The sequence below is a fragment of the Merops nubicus genome, unplaced genomic scaffold (assembly GCF_000691845.1).
Source record: "Merops nubicus isolate BGI_N331 unplaced genomic scaffold, ASM69184v1 scaffold22549, whole genome shotgun sequence".
In the NCBI taxonomy this organism is placed as follows: domain Eukaryota; kingdom Metazoa; phylum Chordata; class Aves; order Coraciiformes; family Meropidae; genus Merops; species Merops nubicus.
In genome coordinates this window covers 14,044-30,069 of record NW_008629269.1, presented here as the reverse complement: position 1 = coordinate 30,069, position 16,026 = coordinate 14,044, and the positions used below count along the sequence as shown (strand labels likewise).

Below are 16,026 nucleotides of genomic sequence, written 5' to 3'. Positions count from 1 at the left end.
CTTTTATCAAGTAGCAGTGCAGAATTTTCTTCTTACCTGTTCTCTGTCTGTGTTAATTTTGAAAATCAATTTCAAAAAGCTCCATACCTTTTCTAATGGAACCGGTGCAGCACCACAGAAGTATTTCTCAGCAGTGCTCTTGATCACTTCTCAAACTTCTGAAGACGACATTTCTTGTGAACTCTGCGATGATCAGATGATTTAAATTAAACAGTATCAGCCACCATTTTCTGCGTTGTCCCTGTTTAAAATCTGCCTTCTATCTTGTGTGGATACCTTCGGAGTTTTTTCCTCTCTTCTTTTTTGGCTTGTTTTTCAAAGTGAGTTTTATTTCTAAATCCTTGCCTTGCTGTGTGCATCCACCTTATTTCCTGGCCTCCACCCATCTCTCAGCTAGCGACTGGCACCATGGCAACTCTTCCTCTGGCTGAACAGATGGGACATTGAGTCTCCTCGGAGAGCGGAGCGCCGCTCACGCCCTGCCGGGAATCAGCTGGCGGTTGTGCTCCTCTCTGCAGAAACCAGAGCAAGCTTTGCCCAGCAGAGGCATGCGGGTCTGGAGGGTGCTCAGTTTCACAGGCAGTCCCGTGCTCTAATAGTTGCTTGCAGAAAAATGGTGTAGTGGCTGAACTGAGACTGCTTCCGTGTTTGAAAGCTCTTCAGAGGCGCTTTGCCTTCAGTGCAGAGAGCTTGGCGTCAGCCAGCAGCCGGGGGTTTTCTGGTAGAATGGTTGCCATCAACTTTTTTTTTCTCCTTAGGATGCGTCAGGATGAAACGCCACAGGCATCTAAGCACCAGTGACAGTTCAGACAATGAGAGTAAGTAATACCTACCAGTTTTTCTTTGGTCTGTCACCCCCTTGTGGTTTCCTTCTGTGGTTTGAGGGCAAACCATTTCACCTCTTAAAATTTAAGAAAGATGTTTCTTGCTTGATTTCTTTTTGTGTTCTGTGGTCTTTGGCTTTCTGAATCCTGTTACAGGAAGAAAATGAGGTGAAGGGTCCTGTAAACCTGGGGGGAGTTTTGAGTCTACTTAGAGTTTGAAGGCAAACTTGTCTGTCCTTCCCTTTCAGAGCTGGGAAAAAGAAATCTGTAATTCAACAGAAATTGTACTGTCCAGGGTCCTATTTGGTACTTACTTTTTTTAAAAGGAGATCGGTTGTCTCTTGTTTTGCAGAGCCTCCACTTTAAAATACTGGAGGTGGCAAGCTATTTGAGCATTTATATGTTAGCTATATATAAGATGTTTATAACCAGTATATTGATTGTTCTTTTATACTAGTCCTTGATCTACTCGACTTTGATCTGTTATACAGTTTAATAAAGATGTATTTTAAGTGTTCCTTAGTACACATCTGCCTGAGGTTGCATTTGTTTCTCATAAACGTGTACCTGTACAGTAATTCCACACGTAACGATGATTCATTGTCATCTTCATTGCAAGTCATCAGGCTGTCCTGTACTGAAATAACATCTTGCCCAGAAATGTCTAGCCATCACACCATGATTTTTTTTTTTGCATCTCTCATCAGCACACTTTAGTACTATTGCTTTTTTGTTGTTGTTGGTTTGGGTTTTTTTAGCACTTGCAAACTCTGTCGTTGGTTTTGCTCCTCCTTCCACTTTGTTAGAAAGGAGATGAAGAAAAGTGATCTGCCTGCTTGTCTGTTTACTTCTGCTTGCATTGGACAGAGCAGAATGTACTATAAACTCAGTGTGCTGTGGTTTTACAAAGAACAAGTGGAACAGGAGGAGCTGTAATCAAGCCTACAGACTGCCTAAGTTTTTTGCCCACGTCTTGTCAAAAAGTTATGATAATTCAAGAGATTGAAGTGCCTTGTGCTTTACTAGAGAGTGAATGAATTGAAATGATCTATAATGGTCCTTTTTTTTTTTTTTTTTTTTTTAAACAGGTCCTTCCACTTCCTTTTCTTCCTGTTCTAAATACAGGAGCAAGTCAAAAACACCAGCAAATGAACAGAAGAAACCTGCTGAGGTAAGAACCAGGGTTAAAGATTGGTTGCTGGTAGGTTTTTTGTCACGTAGTTTTCATGTTTCTAAGCCTTGAAATTGTGAGCTTTGAACTAGTGCCAGTGAGTCCTTTTGTCACCTGTCAAATTCTCCACGAGACTGTTTCCCCACTGCGCGAGTATTGTAGGAGCTATGGTGTTTGATGTCCCAGAATGACTTATGGCATTTGCAGACAGTAACATGAGTTCTTTCTTGCCCTGAAATTTAGTCTCATTTTGAAACTGAAAAATCTGGGATGATCTTATGGTTTGAGAGCATGCCAGAGAAAGAAGCAGTTCGTGTGTGTGTATGGGAAGGAGACTTTCTCTGCTTTAGGATAAAACAGCGGCACATTAAGTGGGCAGGATATGTGTGAACAGGGCTTACTGATCTGTCACTTTCTCTCTTAACTTTCTACCTGCAATAAGGTGTTTTCATTCTGCTATCCCCACCTGTTGGGACTGCTACACCTGTCACTGCACTGTGACTGCATCTGCACTCACCGGTTGGATGAATTGGCAGTTATGCTCAGTGCTGTGCTCAAATTCATCCTGTGAGCCATTCCACTGGCAGCCCTTTTCGGGAGGATTTGTGGGCTGCCTTCTCCAGATTTGCTGCCTGCTTTCTTAAGGGCTGAAGTAAGATGATAACTGCAAATGGGAGAAATGTTTCTTGTAGCTAATTCCCCGTACTTGCTATGACATTCCCTCTGAATGAGTCCTTCAGCATGCTGGTGTGACTGTTGATGCCTGAGGTTACTGAAAAAAGAGACTGACAAACTCCACTTTGTTTTTCTAGATTTTGAAGCTGAGAGTTATGTCTGAGAAGTAATTTTGTGCACTATACCAGCAGCTTTTTACCTGTTTAGGTACTATTGCAAAGAGTATCATAGAATATACAGATTGTGCTTATACAGCAAAAGCTATTCAGCAAATGTGCTTCTTGCTTTTCTAAATGCTGCTAAATAGATGAGTTTGGTTTGGTAAGAACAAGGTAGATGTTACAGAACACATCCTTTCTTTGGAAGCGTCGTTTTTATCACAAGCCAATTGAAAAAAACTCGCAGATTAATTTCTAAAAGAATTCTAATTAATTATAAACAATAATTGCAAAGATGTGGTCAATGCCTATAGCATACAAGTATTCGGTTCACTTCTAGCAAAAAGGAGCAATGTTTTCAGTTCCTCCTCTTGAGTGCATCTTTGCTGCTTTCTGCATGTTCCAAGACAAAATATTGAACTATTTAATGCCTGAAAATATGAAACTTTGAATAACAAAATCGGGACTATGTAGACTTAAGATGTGTTTCATAACATCATCCTTCCAGTAATACTGGCATCTTTTTGTTGTCTTTCATGTAAGATCTTCCTCCTGGATGAAGATGGGGGGAGAGGAAAAAAAAACACACATAGCCAACCAAAAAACACTAAAACTTTAGAATATGTCCTCTTCTGGAGGAGTATACCAACTACAGTATTTAAAACAACCCTAAAAAAAAAGTCCTTTGGGAAAGGGAATGGAAATGAAGGTGACAGTAATAATCTCTACTGATGGTATATAAGTGTCTAGGCTGTCCTTCCAGTTTCTTTTCCTTCTGTTAGAAGCAAGGACTCCTTCCAACCCCTTGAAAAGCATATGCTGGAGAGTGTATTACATGAAATGCTGTTGTCAGCAGAGCATTGCAATTGATTTTTTATGCACCATGTGGTGACAAGGGTGTAAAGCAAAGGCTGAAAAGAGACCCTACTGTGCACCCTTCGAAAAATCATGTTGTGATTCCACAAGTTTATTGTAGTAATAGTTGTCTAATATCTATTAGATAGAAATTTAAAATATCAGGCTGTCAGCATCCCTTTAGCAAGGGCTCTCTTTAACAACTTGGCATTGCTCTCCTTTCATTCACCTCTGCTTGCCAGGCAGCAGGCTGTTTCTTGAGTTACTGAAGCAGAAAATCTAAAAGGTCAAAGCTATAAATAGCTGTTTGGGAATCTTTTTGCTCGTGGTCTTCATACATTAATTTTTGTTTCATACCAGAAAGCCTGGCTTTCTCAATTAAATCACATGTGAATGTATAGGCTTTTTTCCAGTTCCTCTGCCATCTCCAGCCCAACCCAAGCACCTGGGTTCTCTCTCCAAATAGAGTTTGGTTTTGGTACTGTAACCAACAAGCAAATTAGTGTGTCTGTCAGTTGGTTCACAGGACTTGTCTGTGTGTGCTGTGGTCGCCTGCAGAAGGTGGTGAGTGGCTGCAGTTGAGGGCTGCTCTGTCTTGAGTCGCCTCCCGGGTGCTTCAGGATGGAGGTGGGTGCAGGGATGGCCTCAGTGGGGTGAGGTCACCTGATGCTACTGCAGGCAGCGGGGTGCAGTGCCAGAGTGCAAATGTCAAAGCCCATTCCTAGAGCCTGACTTACCCAGGGGTTTACATCAATGCCAGAGGGATGTTACTGGGTCAGACCTGGGGCCTGCTTACCCTCTTCTCCTCCTTGGAGAAGAAGGTGAGAAGAGGGCAAGCCTGTAGTGGCGCTTCTTCAGACCAGTGTATTTCTCTGTGTAATTTCAAAAGCAAGACTGTGGCCCTTTCGTGGTGCTCCCCTCCTGGATTACAATCTATTGCAAACTACTAAAACAGTGACTTAAAAATTCTGCTATCCAATCAGCATTTGCTTTGTATAAATAAATTCTGTTTAGGTTACAGGCACACCAGTACTATAAGTCGTAACAGTTTTTCAGACCTTTATGATTATGTTGGCCTCATGCTGTGTGTGGTGTTGCCCCTCACAGATTTAAGTGTAGAGAGGAGGGGCTCGGAGGCCTGAGCAGTAGGCAGTGTGGGAGTAGCAGGGTGGGAAGCATTTGGATGTCTGGCTCAGCATGAAGCCTGTGCTTTGCAGCTTCCTGTCTCTGTCTCCGTGGAAGCTGCAGCAGAAAATGATGGCAGAGTAGTTGGAATAATTTTTGCAGGGAAAACGTATTAGCTGGACCTGTCTGACTGTTTCTTTTCCCTTAGGCTAGTGGGGTCACAAAAGAGCCTAAGAGGTCTTTAGACACTGAAGCTTACATGTACTTTTTTTTCCAGTCCTCTTTCCCTCTTGAAATTGTAAAAAAGTTAGTATTGTGCTTTTCTTAACCCTTCCCATACAAGATGGCAGTATTTTACTTCTCTTTGCAAATATGGTTTTGAATGTCACAGCAAGGGCAGTTTTTAATCCCACTTTGCTGATAGTGATAGCTGTGTTATCATGTGAAATGTGGCTTGTCTTGTGCAAGTCAGTGGTCTGCTTTCATTGTTTGGGTATGTGAAAGTTTTCTTCATGGCATTTGACTGCCACATAAATTGCAGGACTTGATCCAGAGGAGCATCCTGTCAGACGGGACTCTTGGCAGAAAATTGATTCTTTTTGCAGTTTGAAAGTAGTTGGGTTTGGTCTGAAGGTGAATAGGCAGCGTGGTTAAATCATTGCTTTGTATATCCCGTGGTTGTAGGGTAGGAGGCTGTTTACTTTGTCTACACACCTTTACCTTAGAAAATCCTGAACGAACTTGAATGTCTGTAAAGGCTTCTCCAGACCTCTGGTGAACATGCTGTACACATTTCAGTGAGCTGCTTTTTAGCCTGCTAGGGTTAGTTGGTGTAACAAAAACAAAAAAAATTTACAATACTTTTATGTAAGTCAGAGGTGCAACCTTGTTGGTTATTTTTATGACCTTTTTTCCTTTGAGATATGATCTCAGGCTATATGAACTCTTTAGCAAGAGGTGACCCAAATGCACAGGGGCATGGAAAAGCTTGCCTTGCCTCTGAACAGGCAGAGCTGTTTTACCTTTGGAAGTGAATGAGCAGGAGTAGCATTGAAGTATGAATGGTCTGGAAGCAGCAGAGCTAGAGCTTCACTCCTGCCTGTCTTTGTGATGGAGGAGCTGGGAAGGAAAGGTGGGGGGAGGGACAAATGAGGCCAAAAGTTAGGAAATTTGTAGCAGTTGAAAGCATAATCCTTTCCCTGCATAGTATTATCAGACTATGAAGGCTCATCTGCTACAGGAAGTTGTTGGGACTGAGAATTAAACAAGATTAAAAAAGGAATCAGACAGATGATAACGAGTACAGATTTTTCTAACTATCTGTATAAATTAATATCCTTTTCTGAATGGCTTGTTTAGGATTAATCCCAAAATCTGAAGCTTGTGCCTGATTAGCAGCCAGAAGGAAATCTGATGTGTTCTTGCACATTCTTCTGGCTCTTGAGATACTGTCAGAGACATGATGTTATATAGGGCTGATTTTAGTATCCGATATCCTGGCTTTTCCTATACATGCTTGTAAATGAGACTAGGAAGATACATGGCTACTTAGAAGCATATTTTATTTGCTTGAGTCCTGGATAAGTAGTTGTAGGGAGTAAGGATTCAAACGTTAGGATTTACTCCAGTGCGTGCCCAAATTGTGTGGATGTTTGAGAACTAGAAATTCAGTGCTACACTTATTGCTGTCTGTCCCAGCTTTTTTAACTTCTGAAGTTTGTCAGTCCGTTCCATATTCATGCCTGGAACTGTAGCTTCATTTCCATTTAAAAATTCTTGCCTTTTATTTACTTTGTTACCAAAGGAAAAACCCACGTAGCCAAACAAAAAGCATATAGAGAAGTCTGGAGAATCAAGACAGTATAATAATTCAGAAATTCAGAATTCTTAATTCAGAAACTTCATGTCCAGACTGCAGTGTAGTAATGAGGAAAAATTCTAGCTCTCCAGGATGAGCCCACCACATTTTGTCCTTTGAGCTTCATCCTCTGTAAAGGGGCAGTCTTTTGCACTTACTGTGGAACATCTATACAAAGATTAAACTGTGCTTAGAATCTGTGTGGCTATATTACACTTGTAATAGGTCATCTTACAATTTGGTGTGTGTTTTATTATTTAGGAGGTAATTTTAAGTGTAAAGTGCTTTATAGGTGTGTTTAAATTTTGCTGAGGGTGTTCTGCTTGAGAGCTACAATAGTGGAATAAACTTTAATGCTTATGGGAATAAAAAAGTTACTAGATCCTTTCAAAGGTGAATAAAAACAGACTGACCCCAAATATGATGGAGAACTCTTGTGTAATTTGCTTTGCACTTTACAGAAGGTGATCACTGTAGTTTTAGTGTTTGGCACCAATTTCAGAGTTGGCCTTTGAGATGGGTTGTGAAGACGGCCATAGATCCAAGAAAATGCTACCTTTTTCAGCTTTCTGGGGTTAGCAGCATGGAACAAGAGCTAGTATCCTCTCTTTCTGTAAAAGATTTCTGAGAGTATGTTCTTGGAGGGGGGACAGGACGGGGCACAGTAGTTCCCCCCTACCTTTTAAAAATCGTGGCTCTGTTTCTGGAGCAGTGGGTCTCCTGACTGCCGAAGTGGAGGAAAGGAGGACTTGCTGGGGCTCTGCCAGGCAGAGGGGAAGCCTTATGCCTGGAGCAATTAGATGCAATCCAGCAGAAATCCTGCTTTGACTGTAACAATAGGGCAGTTAACTCATAATTTACTTAAACCTTTGAGGTGGGGTTCCCAGTGGGGGCCTAGGTGCCTGTGACCAGCTGCCTACCCTTGTCAGGGGTTTGTAAGCAGGTGATCAACCTACCTAAAAGTTCAGAGTGCCACAAGAAGTAGTACTGTTTTTCTTTCCAATCTTCAGAGATGATACAATCCATTTGTTTCCCCTCACACGTGCATTTGGCAAGAGAAGGTGAATGAGCAATGGCATCAGTCAGCTTGTAGAAGGGTATTGGAAAAGGTATTTGACTATTATTTTTTCTTGTCTCTTTTATGTTACTTGAGCTTTGCAATGATCGTGAACAAAAGCTGCCTGACAGTCTGTGCAGATCTGATGTTTGAATTGTTCAGTGAAGATGGGGTTTGTAGAAGGCTATTGTAGTGTCCAGACCCACTCTGTTTTTGATGTTAATACTTTACTGTAATTCTCTATAGCATTACTCATATCCTCTGTCATCTGCAGTGGATAATGATACTTCACACAAAATAGTGTTCTTTGTTTCATTGGCTTGATTTATTCACAGAGCAAGCACAGGAGGGTCCTGTGAGGAATATTATAGAGAGCTTTCACAGAGTGCTTCCAGAAGGAGTTTGGGCTAAAGTCATAGACAGCTTTTGGTCATGCATTTATGAATGGATTCTAAGCAGTTAATTTTCCTTGGACATACTCTTTTAACATAATTTCCAAATAAGACGTGGAAGTCTGGAAAGCAAATGAAACGTGTGAGCCATATTTTCCTTCCCCAGATCCGTGATACCGTTGTTGCTTGGTGTGTTAGTGCCATGGGGGAGCAGACTATCCTTATTTCTGAGGAATTTTTGTAGAATTTGGCTTTTAAAGGCTTTAGAGATGACAGTGCATCTCTGCAGAGGTGACTAGGAAGTTCTCATTGCCTCAGCAAATCCAGGCAGACTTTTACTGCAGAGCAGCAAAAAGCTACTCTTGACTTAAAAACAAGGTCTCTTCTAGATTTAAGCCCCAGGTCTAAAGCATGAAATTATTAGTTTCTTAGCAAGTCTTCTCAATATGTGTGGTGTTTGAGATGACGTTAAAGTTGAAGGGTTGTGTTTTACATGTGGTAAGAAACAGAGTTGCTTTTGGGTGACTGAAGGATGATTGCTGAGCTTCACGGTCTAACTGTGGAAGTGCAGGTGGTCCTTGCCAAGAGAAGTATTTGCTGTGGAGTGTGGTCGCTGTTGCTTTATGGATACAGTTAGTGAAGGAGCTGTATTGTTTTTCAAATAAGTGTCCAAAAATAAATGACCATGAGGAAAAGCTGGCTATCTAAGTCCCAAAGGACTAGGTCTGCTCTTTGAGATGGCTTAGTTCATAGCCTTGAGACTTGACTGCTGGAGTAAAGTTTACTTGATTTGTCAGAAAACTCTCTTTGGGTCCCTCTGGGTGCTTTGGTTTGCTTTAACAACAAAGGAAATACAGAGTGAGTGTTCTTATATGTTGTCCTCGGAGTGTTTTACTTTTGGAAGACCCTTCTTGGCCACATGTGAAGAAATGAAGAATGACGAGTGCTTGAGATTGTTGAAAACTTAAAGCACCCCAAAACTCAACCCAGACATCATAAGAATTGCCTCTTCATACCTGGGAAAACAGTGCAATGAGTCCCTGGAATCATAACGGTTATGCTTATATTGGTTAAATTTTTGGTTAAATTTTTGACCTTCAGTGATACATCTATCATAGTTTTTAGAAATTTGAAGCAGAGAACTTAATATTAGGGTGTGGTGATGGTGTGGTCAATACCATATACAAGTTTAAAAAAAAACAAACAAAAAAAACCACCAATCACTAAGAAGTCCATACTCCACGGAATTTGTGCTTTAAAAATACAGATGATACAGTTCACATATATAATAGGTAATCAGGAGATAAATTTGCTGCTAAACAATATAGTTAGAATACTGATACCTTTAATAGCATTTTTCATCTAGTGTTTAAAAAATAGTGGGCTTGATATGAAGCACTCTCCTATGTTCAGTAATTGGATTAAAAAGTAGTTTGTAAAGCACTTACCTCAGATAAGGCTTGAGGAATATCTTTTCTGGTAATTAAACCAGTCATTGCACTGCTCATTTATCGGATTTTTTTTTTCTTTTTCTTTTTGGGGCTCTTGGGAATTGTGCCATGTTAGTGTTTCTCATAATCCTGGTTCTGTACCTGTAACACAGAACACGAAAACGCTTTTTAAGTGGTGTAATACATTTGACTTTTTATTTTTGGTGTGTACATATAGTGCTTGGGAAAAAAATGGATGCTTGCAGTCTTAATGCTTTCACTCCTATATTAAAATCTGAATGACGAGCCTGTTAGGTACTTGAGGAGTTTTACCCACAAGACAGCAGCCAGCAGTCTGGTCTGAACCAGAGCAGGTAAGGAATGCGTCAGCAGCAAAGAAGAGAGCCTTGAGGCTGTGGTTTTGCATTCCCTGGGTCAGCTCGCTCTCCTGGCCGCCCACGTGAGCCGTGGTTGTGGGACGTAATGGAGTAACGCCCATGTGCCAGGTCACCAGCAGCCGATTCAATACCTGCTTTTAGCACAGTGCCTTTTGAAATTATGTTTACTTGATGATTTCCAGGAACAGCTGAGAATTTTTGCAGTAGGCATAACCAGTCTGGTGCTGTCAAATTGAAAAGGGTACACGAAGATATTTGGCTCTGAGATACTTTATTACTCTTCTGGTTAGAAAACTGAATTAGTAAGAAGAGAGTTCAACCTGTCACAGCTTATTGTAGGGATTTTTTCTGTTTTGTTTTATTGGCCTTTGGGGGATTTGATTTCTTGTTATGATAATAAAGTTAATTAGATGTGAGACTGCCCTAACACCAAGCCACAGTCACTGTTTTGCTTTTATGAAAGTTAAACTGGTGCAGTGTAACAGTGCAGGGGGAAAAAAAAAAAACCCACACCAAACCACAAAGGATGCAGATGCCCTTTTTTAAATTGTAGGGAGGTGTATTTGATGGACATGGACATTCAATAAGCTTTAAGATGACTGATAATGATGATTGCATGCTTGTAAAGACTTAATCCTCTTGAGCCTGGAGTTGAATGCTAGGGCTGGAGTTTTGTCACGATGGGTTTGCTTTGTCTCCTGCTGGGCATCGCATCGTAGAAGTTTGCTAAAAGATGCTGAGGTGGGATTGTGTCACTGCCTGCATCACAGGGAGCAACACAGCACTCCTCTTTCAGCAAAGGCCGCTCTTCATCTTTGATCTTGACCAGTAAAACTTGGAGTGGTTTTAATAAATGAACAAGTGCCTATACATCAATTTCGCCATGGCAACTGCTCGTAGCCCATGATGAATATGACAGTTTAAAGTGGCTAAACTGAGTGAAGGAAAAGGATATGCTGCCTTGTATCTAAGCTGGGGTGAAGCTGACAGACGGGCAAGTAAAATAAGTGATTGGTGAGGGCTATGGTGAGGAGTGTAAATCAGATACAGGTGTCCTTTCCCCTCTCCTTGGTCACTTGTAACAGCCTGCTTCCTTCTCATCAGCCTACGGGCAGCAGCATGGTGTTGAGGTGGCATAAACTTCTTGCCATGCTGCACCTGATACAAAGAGAGTTAATCATCTAGGTAATTTCAGATTGACTTGTTTGTGCATTGGTACTCTTTGAAAAATTATCAAGGTATATGCATCGTTTCAGTGTAGATTAAGAAGAATACCTGCTGCTTCCTTTAGCACAACCTCTTTCTCAACCACTCTTCCCTGGTGTTTCCTGCAGGTGTTCCGCAAGGATCTCATTAGTGCCATGAAACTACCAGATTCTCACCATGTCAACCCTGATGAATATTACATCTTCGCAGACACGTGGAAACAAGAATGGGAGAAAGGGGTTCAAGTTCCAGCCAGTCCAGAAACTATTCCACAGCCTTCTCTCAGGTAATGGTCATGAGGCACAGGTCACCTGCCTAAAATGTCAACTTGGCAAAGATGGTCTCTCAAAACTAAGTTGTCTAAGTGCAGTCAGCTTTTCTATGTAATTATATTTAAATCTGCAGTGCAGCCGCCTTCAGGCATGTTCTTAGACCAAGCAAGTACCAATTTGGAAAGTGTTTCTGTGGTACTTCAGTCCCCATTTGGTTCTGTCTGTGCTCTGTTATAGTATAGACATTGTGAGTTTTAAAAGGGGCATCTTTTTAACCTAGGTCACACAGTGCTATGGATTAAAACTTTTCTTATTTCAGTATAGTAAGTTTAATAAATTTTAAAAAAATCTCACACACGTTACTTGAAAGGCTTCCCTATAAAGTGTGATGACATAGAGCAGTAGGCATGCAGTACCCGATGAAGTTACTCATTTGTTCACATAATTTAGTTAGTTATTGTTGCCAAAGCTTTAACCCTTTCTGTCTTCTCTCACTGCAGATAGCTGCCTTAACGTTATAGAAGTTTTGTGATCTCAGCTTCATGAGATAGATAAATAACCTTTTGTTCTCTCACACTGTGCTTAGACTAGGAAAATACAACACCGTAGTCCTGCAGCCCTTCCTGGTGGAAGCAGAGTATGTTTCATCATAGAAATGTTATTGCCAGCATGGTCTTTGAGACGAAGATAAATGAATTGTCCAGTGGATGTGCTGATGCCAGCATAATTTAATTTCCACTGGGGCTATTGTCAGTACCAAGTTATTAAAAATAAATATATTGCATCTCATACTAGCAGTATTACATTAGAGGAAAAAAATTGCTATAGATTTGGCTGGACCAGGGAAAAGAAAAGCTCACAAGGAAAAAAAATAGCAGGATGGAGGAAGAATGGCAGAAGAGCATGGTTTGTGCTAACACTGACAACCCGCGTTGTCGAATACGAATTATGTGGGATACTGCTTGACTGCTGCTTGCTCCTTTATTCATTTTGCCTTATTTTCCACAACTTCTCTTTTCTCCTGGTGCTGTGGAGGGTTAGCTCTAGAGAGTGTGCAGAGCTGCTCAGGCGTGGCACCGTGCCATTCAGTATCTTTCTGGCTTCCTTTCACATGCAGGGCCTCTTGTGTTGAATTCAGAGAAAAACTGACTTTATCTAGCTATGGTCAGTCTTTCCATTCCCATAGGCTAGCTTACTAATCAAATGCTGAGTTTTATCTCTTAAAATAATTGAAAGATCGAAAATACCAATGTTTTTCTCCCTTGCTTCCTGGATGGTTTTTAGCAGTGTTTTCCCCTTTACATTTTTGCCTTGGCATCAGAATGATTCTTACATAGCAAAAATAATACATTTGTTATGTGGATAAAGTGTCATTTACAAAATAAGGGTAGACTGTTTATCCCAAATGAAGAGCAAGCATTTCTCCATACATGGGCACACACACTGCAGCAGAATAAATTAAGCTTCCGTGAAAAAGCTGGTATTTTCAAGAAATCTGTTGGCAGGATTTCCTTCTATCATTTAAGGATATAGAACAAAGATTGTAGGGGGGTTTGTGCATAATAATTTCTGTGGGTTTCAAAACCACTTGTGTCACCACACTTAGTAGCATTTGTTAAATTGAAAATCATATGCATAGGCTTACATTTTAAAAAGGATTCTTTATACGTAGCAAACCTTAGCACATTTTGTGTGAAGAAATGACATTTAAAGAATCCTGTCTCTCTAGCCTGGCTGTACTTACTGGCTAGTTTAAAATCCATGAAACACTAGGTTTCTTTGCACTTACAGCATGTATTTAATGTCTTTCAAGGATAGATCTTTAAAAGCTGTAGCTCTCCATTTCTTATTTTACTTTCACTCTAGGGTTGTAGCAGAAAAGGTGAAAGAAGTACTGTATACACGACCCAGGAAATACATCCACTGCTCCAGCCAAGAGCCCACAGAACCAGGCTACATCAACATCTTGGAACTCGCAGAATCTGTGTGTCGCTATGACTTGGATGACATGGACATCTTTTGGCTTCAGGAGCTAAATGAAGAGCTTACAGAAATGGGTAATTTCACAACATGTTCTAATTTTAAAAGCAGCAGTTAATTTCTCCGGTTTGAGTTGTAGTCTGCTGTGCGAGATCTCTTAAAGATGGCTGCATGAGAATTGAATGGAAATGCTAAGCAAAACAGGGGGTAAAAATGGTTAAAATAATGACTTGCTCGATCTGTTAATGTTTGATGTTTTACTCGGTGTGCCTGAAAACTTCTTCACATCCAAAATTGTGTGCAACTTCTGCAGACTGAGGCAGGAGAGAAAAACCCCACACCAGGTGGAATTAATTGTACGACTTCAAAAGTTAAGAATTTTATGTAGGAAAAGCAGATGTTTCAATTTTTTAAGCTTGAACACATTATTGCTACAAATTCAGAGTTCTGAGAGCTTTCATGCTGTGTTCTTAACAGAATAATTAAGTTCCACACGTTAGCCCATTTAAAATCAGCTCAGTAAACTTACTTTTTTTCCATGCAAATTGTAGTTATAGAGAGCTATGAGATGGAAGATAATCTTGGAATTATCATTGGAACAACTGAGTTGTGGTGGAATAGCCTGTGTGGCTGGCATTCTTCCATGGGTGATTGTAGGCCCTTTAGGAAGGACAAGTGGGCAGAAGAGGGAGATATTGGGCATCTCCTGGATTTGCTGTTCACAACCAAGGAAGAACCTCCAGGGATGTGATAATAGATGGTGGCTTGGCTGTAGTAGCTATGAAGTAGTGATGACTGAGGAAAGGAAGTAGAACTCTGGTGCTGGACTTCAGGAGACCAGGTTTCTACTTATTTGGATAACTGGTAGGCGTGATGTGGGAGGCAGCTCTGAAGAGTGGAACTGCTGAAGAAAGCTAGCAGGTCTTTAAGGACAGTGTTCTCCAAGCACAAGAGTGATCCATCCAGACGTTCCGAAAAACAAGCAGAAGTCAGTAGACCAGCTTGGTGAAGGAGGGAACTCATGACTAAGCTCCAGTGCCAAAGGATGTAAGAGGCAGAAGCAAGGACGAGCTTCCCAGGCATACAAGGATGCTGTTAGCAAAACCAGAGCTTTTTCTACGGGGCAGTTGTCCATCCATGGACGTTTTCAAGGTCTGACTAGATATGTCTTTTGAACAACAGCTTTTCCTGGATTCACTGTTGATTCTGCTTGGGGTTGGAGATCAGGCTGAAGCCCTCTGAAGGTCTCTTCCCACCTGAAAGATTCAGTAATCTATTAATTCAGTAAGTGAGAAAATATCCAGGACCTGTGAGAACATTTTAATAGCAGAAGACACTTGGTATCAGCAGTCATGTCTCTTTCCCATCTCCCTGTTTATCGGTTGCAATAAGGGATCCAAATTAGTAGTAATATTCTTGTGCCTCGTCCAGCAGTTAAAGTGTTAGCCTCTGATATTGATGTTATATGAATATCCCAGCCCATGAAGTAAATAGCAAACTGTGGGCAGCAGCAGCATCCGTGACTGAGGATTTTGAGAGGATGCAGTTTGGAGATTTCTTGTAGCTGTGGACATCATGGGAGTTCTTATGCAGCATACATTGTGAAGCTGCAAGCTGAGGACCAGTCTCATAGCAAATACTTTTTAAGTAGTTCTGCTTATGCTACGTGTGATTAGTGGCAAGTGTGTATAGCGTGTAGCGTTCAAGTGAGCAGACAGTACGGATTGCCAACAGTGTGTATTTCGTTTTTAATGTGTGTGACGGGAGAGAAGACGCCGTGTCTACTGCTTTAGTTGCTAGAAGTCACCCTTCAGTCTTCCTGCATCTCAGACTCAGTCGGGGCACCTGACTGAACGTCACTCGTTCCCCTGCCCTGTTCTTTGTTGCAGGATGTGGGCCCCTGGATGAAAACACAATGGAAAAGACAATTGAAGTGCTGGAGCGGCACTGCCATGAGAACATGAATCACGCTATTGAGACTGAAGAAGGATTGGGTATTGAATATGATGAAGATGTCATCTGTGATGTGTGCAGGTCCCCTGACAGTGAAGATGGAAATGACATGGTGTTTTGTGACAAGTGTAATATCTGTGTCCATCAGGTTAGTGCCTGCAGAAATGTTGACGCTGTCCTCTGGTCTTTGTTTGTCTTGGCAAATGTGGAATTTGAACTGGTACTAAACGTTAATTGGAGGACTTTGTGATTTTCTAGGCATGAAGAGTGGTGCAATACTAAGTGGGATTTTTGTGACAGTTACAGCAGATTAAGTGGCCTAGCATGGTAAATATGTGGACATCTGCAGTCTAATAGGAGCACAAAGTGTGTTCTTGGGACTTAAAAGTACTTACTCTCCAACCGTAAACAATTTTTCCCCTATCATTAAACCTGCTTTTGAAGATAAATAGGGCAGGAAATGTTGGCTTGCCTGTCTGAAGAATCTAAAGATCATTTGTTTCGGAGCTGGGGTTTTTCTTCCTTGACTTACAAGTTAATTGGCCAGACACAGTCTGTCCAAATTTAGCCATCTGAAACTACACGTAGGCACTTGAGCAGACTGATGTTTTTTAGAAGGCATAAGCACCTGCAGTGACTGTGCTGTCAGTCTGAATGTTGCTCACGTTTCAG

General features: G+C 41.2%; 1 protein-coding gene across 1 annotated transcript in view; it reads left to right on the top strand.

Moving 5' to 3' along the window:
* Positions 1-769: 769 nt before the first annotated feature.
* The window catches only part of JADE3 (jade family PHD finger 3), a 29,116-nt gene continuing 13,859 nt past the window's right edge, over positions 770-16,026 (top strand). The window contains exons 1-5 of the mRNA XM_008946947.1: positions 770-818; positions 1,913-1,995; positions 11,278-11,435; positions 13,288-13,478; positions 15,291-15,502. Of these exons, the coding sequence (XP_008945195.1) occupies positions 770-818; positions 1,913-1,995; positions 11,278-11,435; positions 13,288-13,478; positions 15,291-15,502 (693 nt within the window). The remainder of the gene's footprint in view (positions 819-1,912; positions 1,996-11,277; positions 11,436-13,287; positions 13,479-15,290; positions 15,503-16,026) is intronic.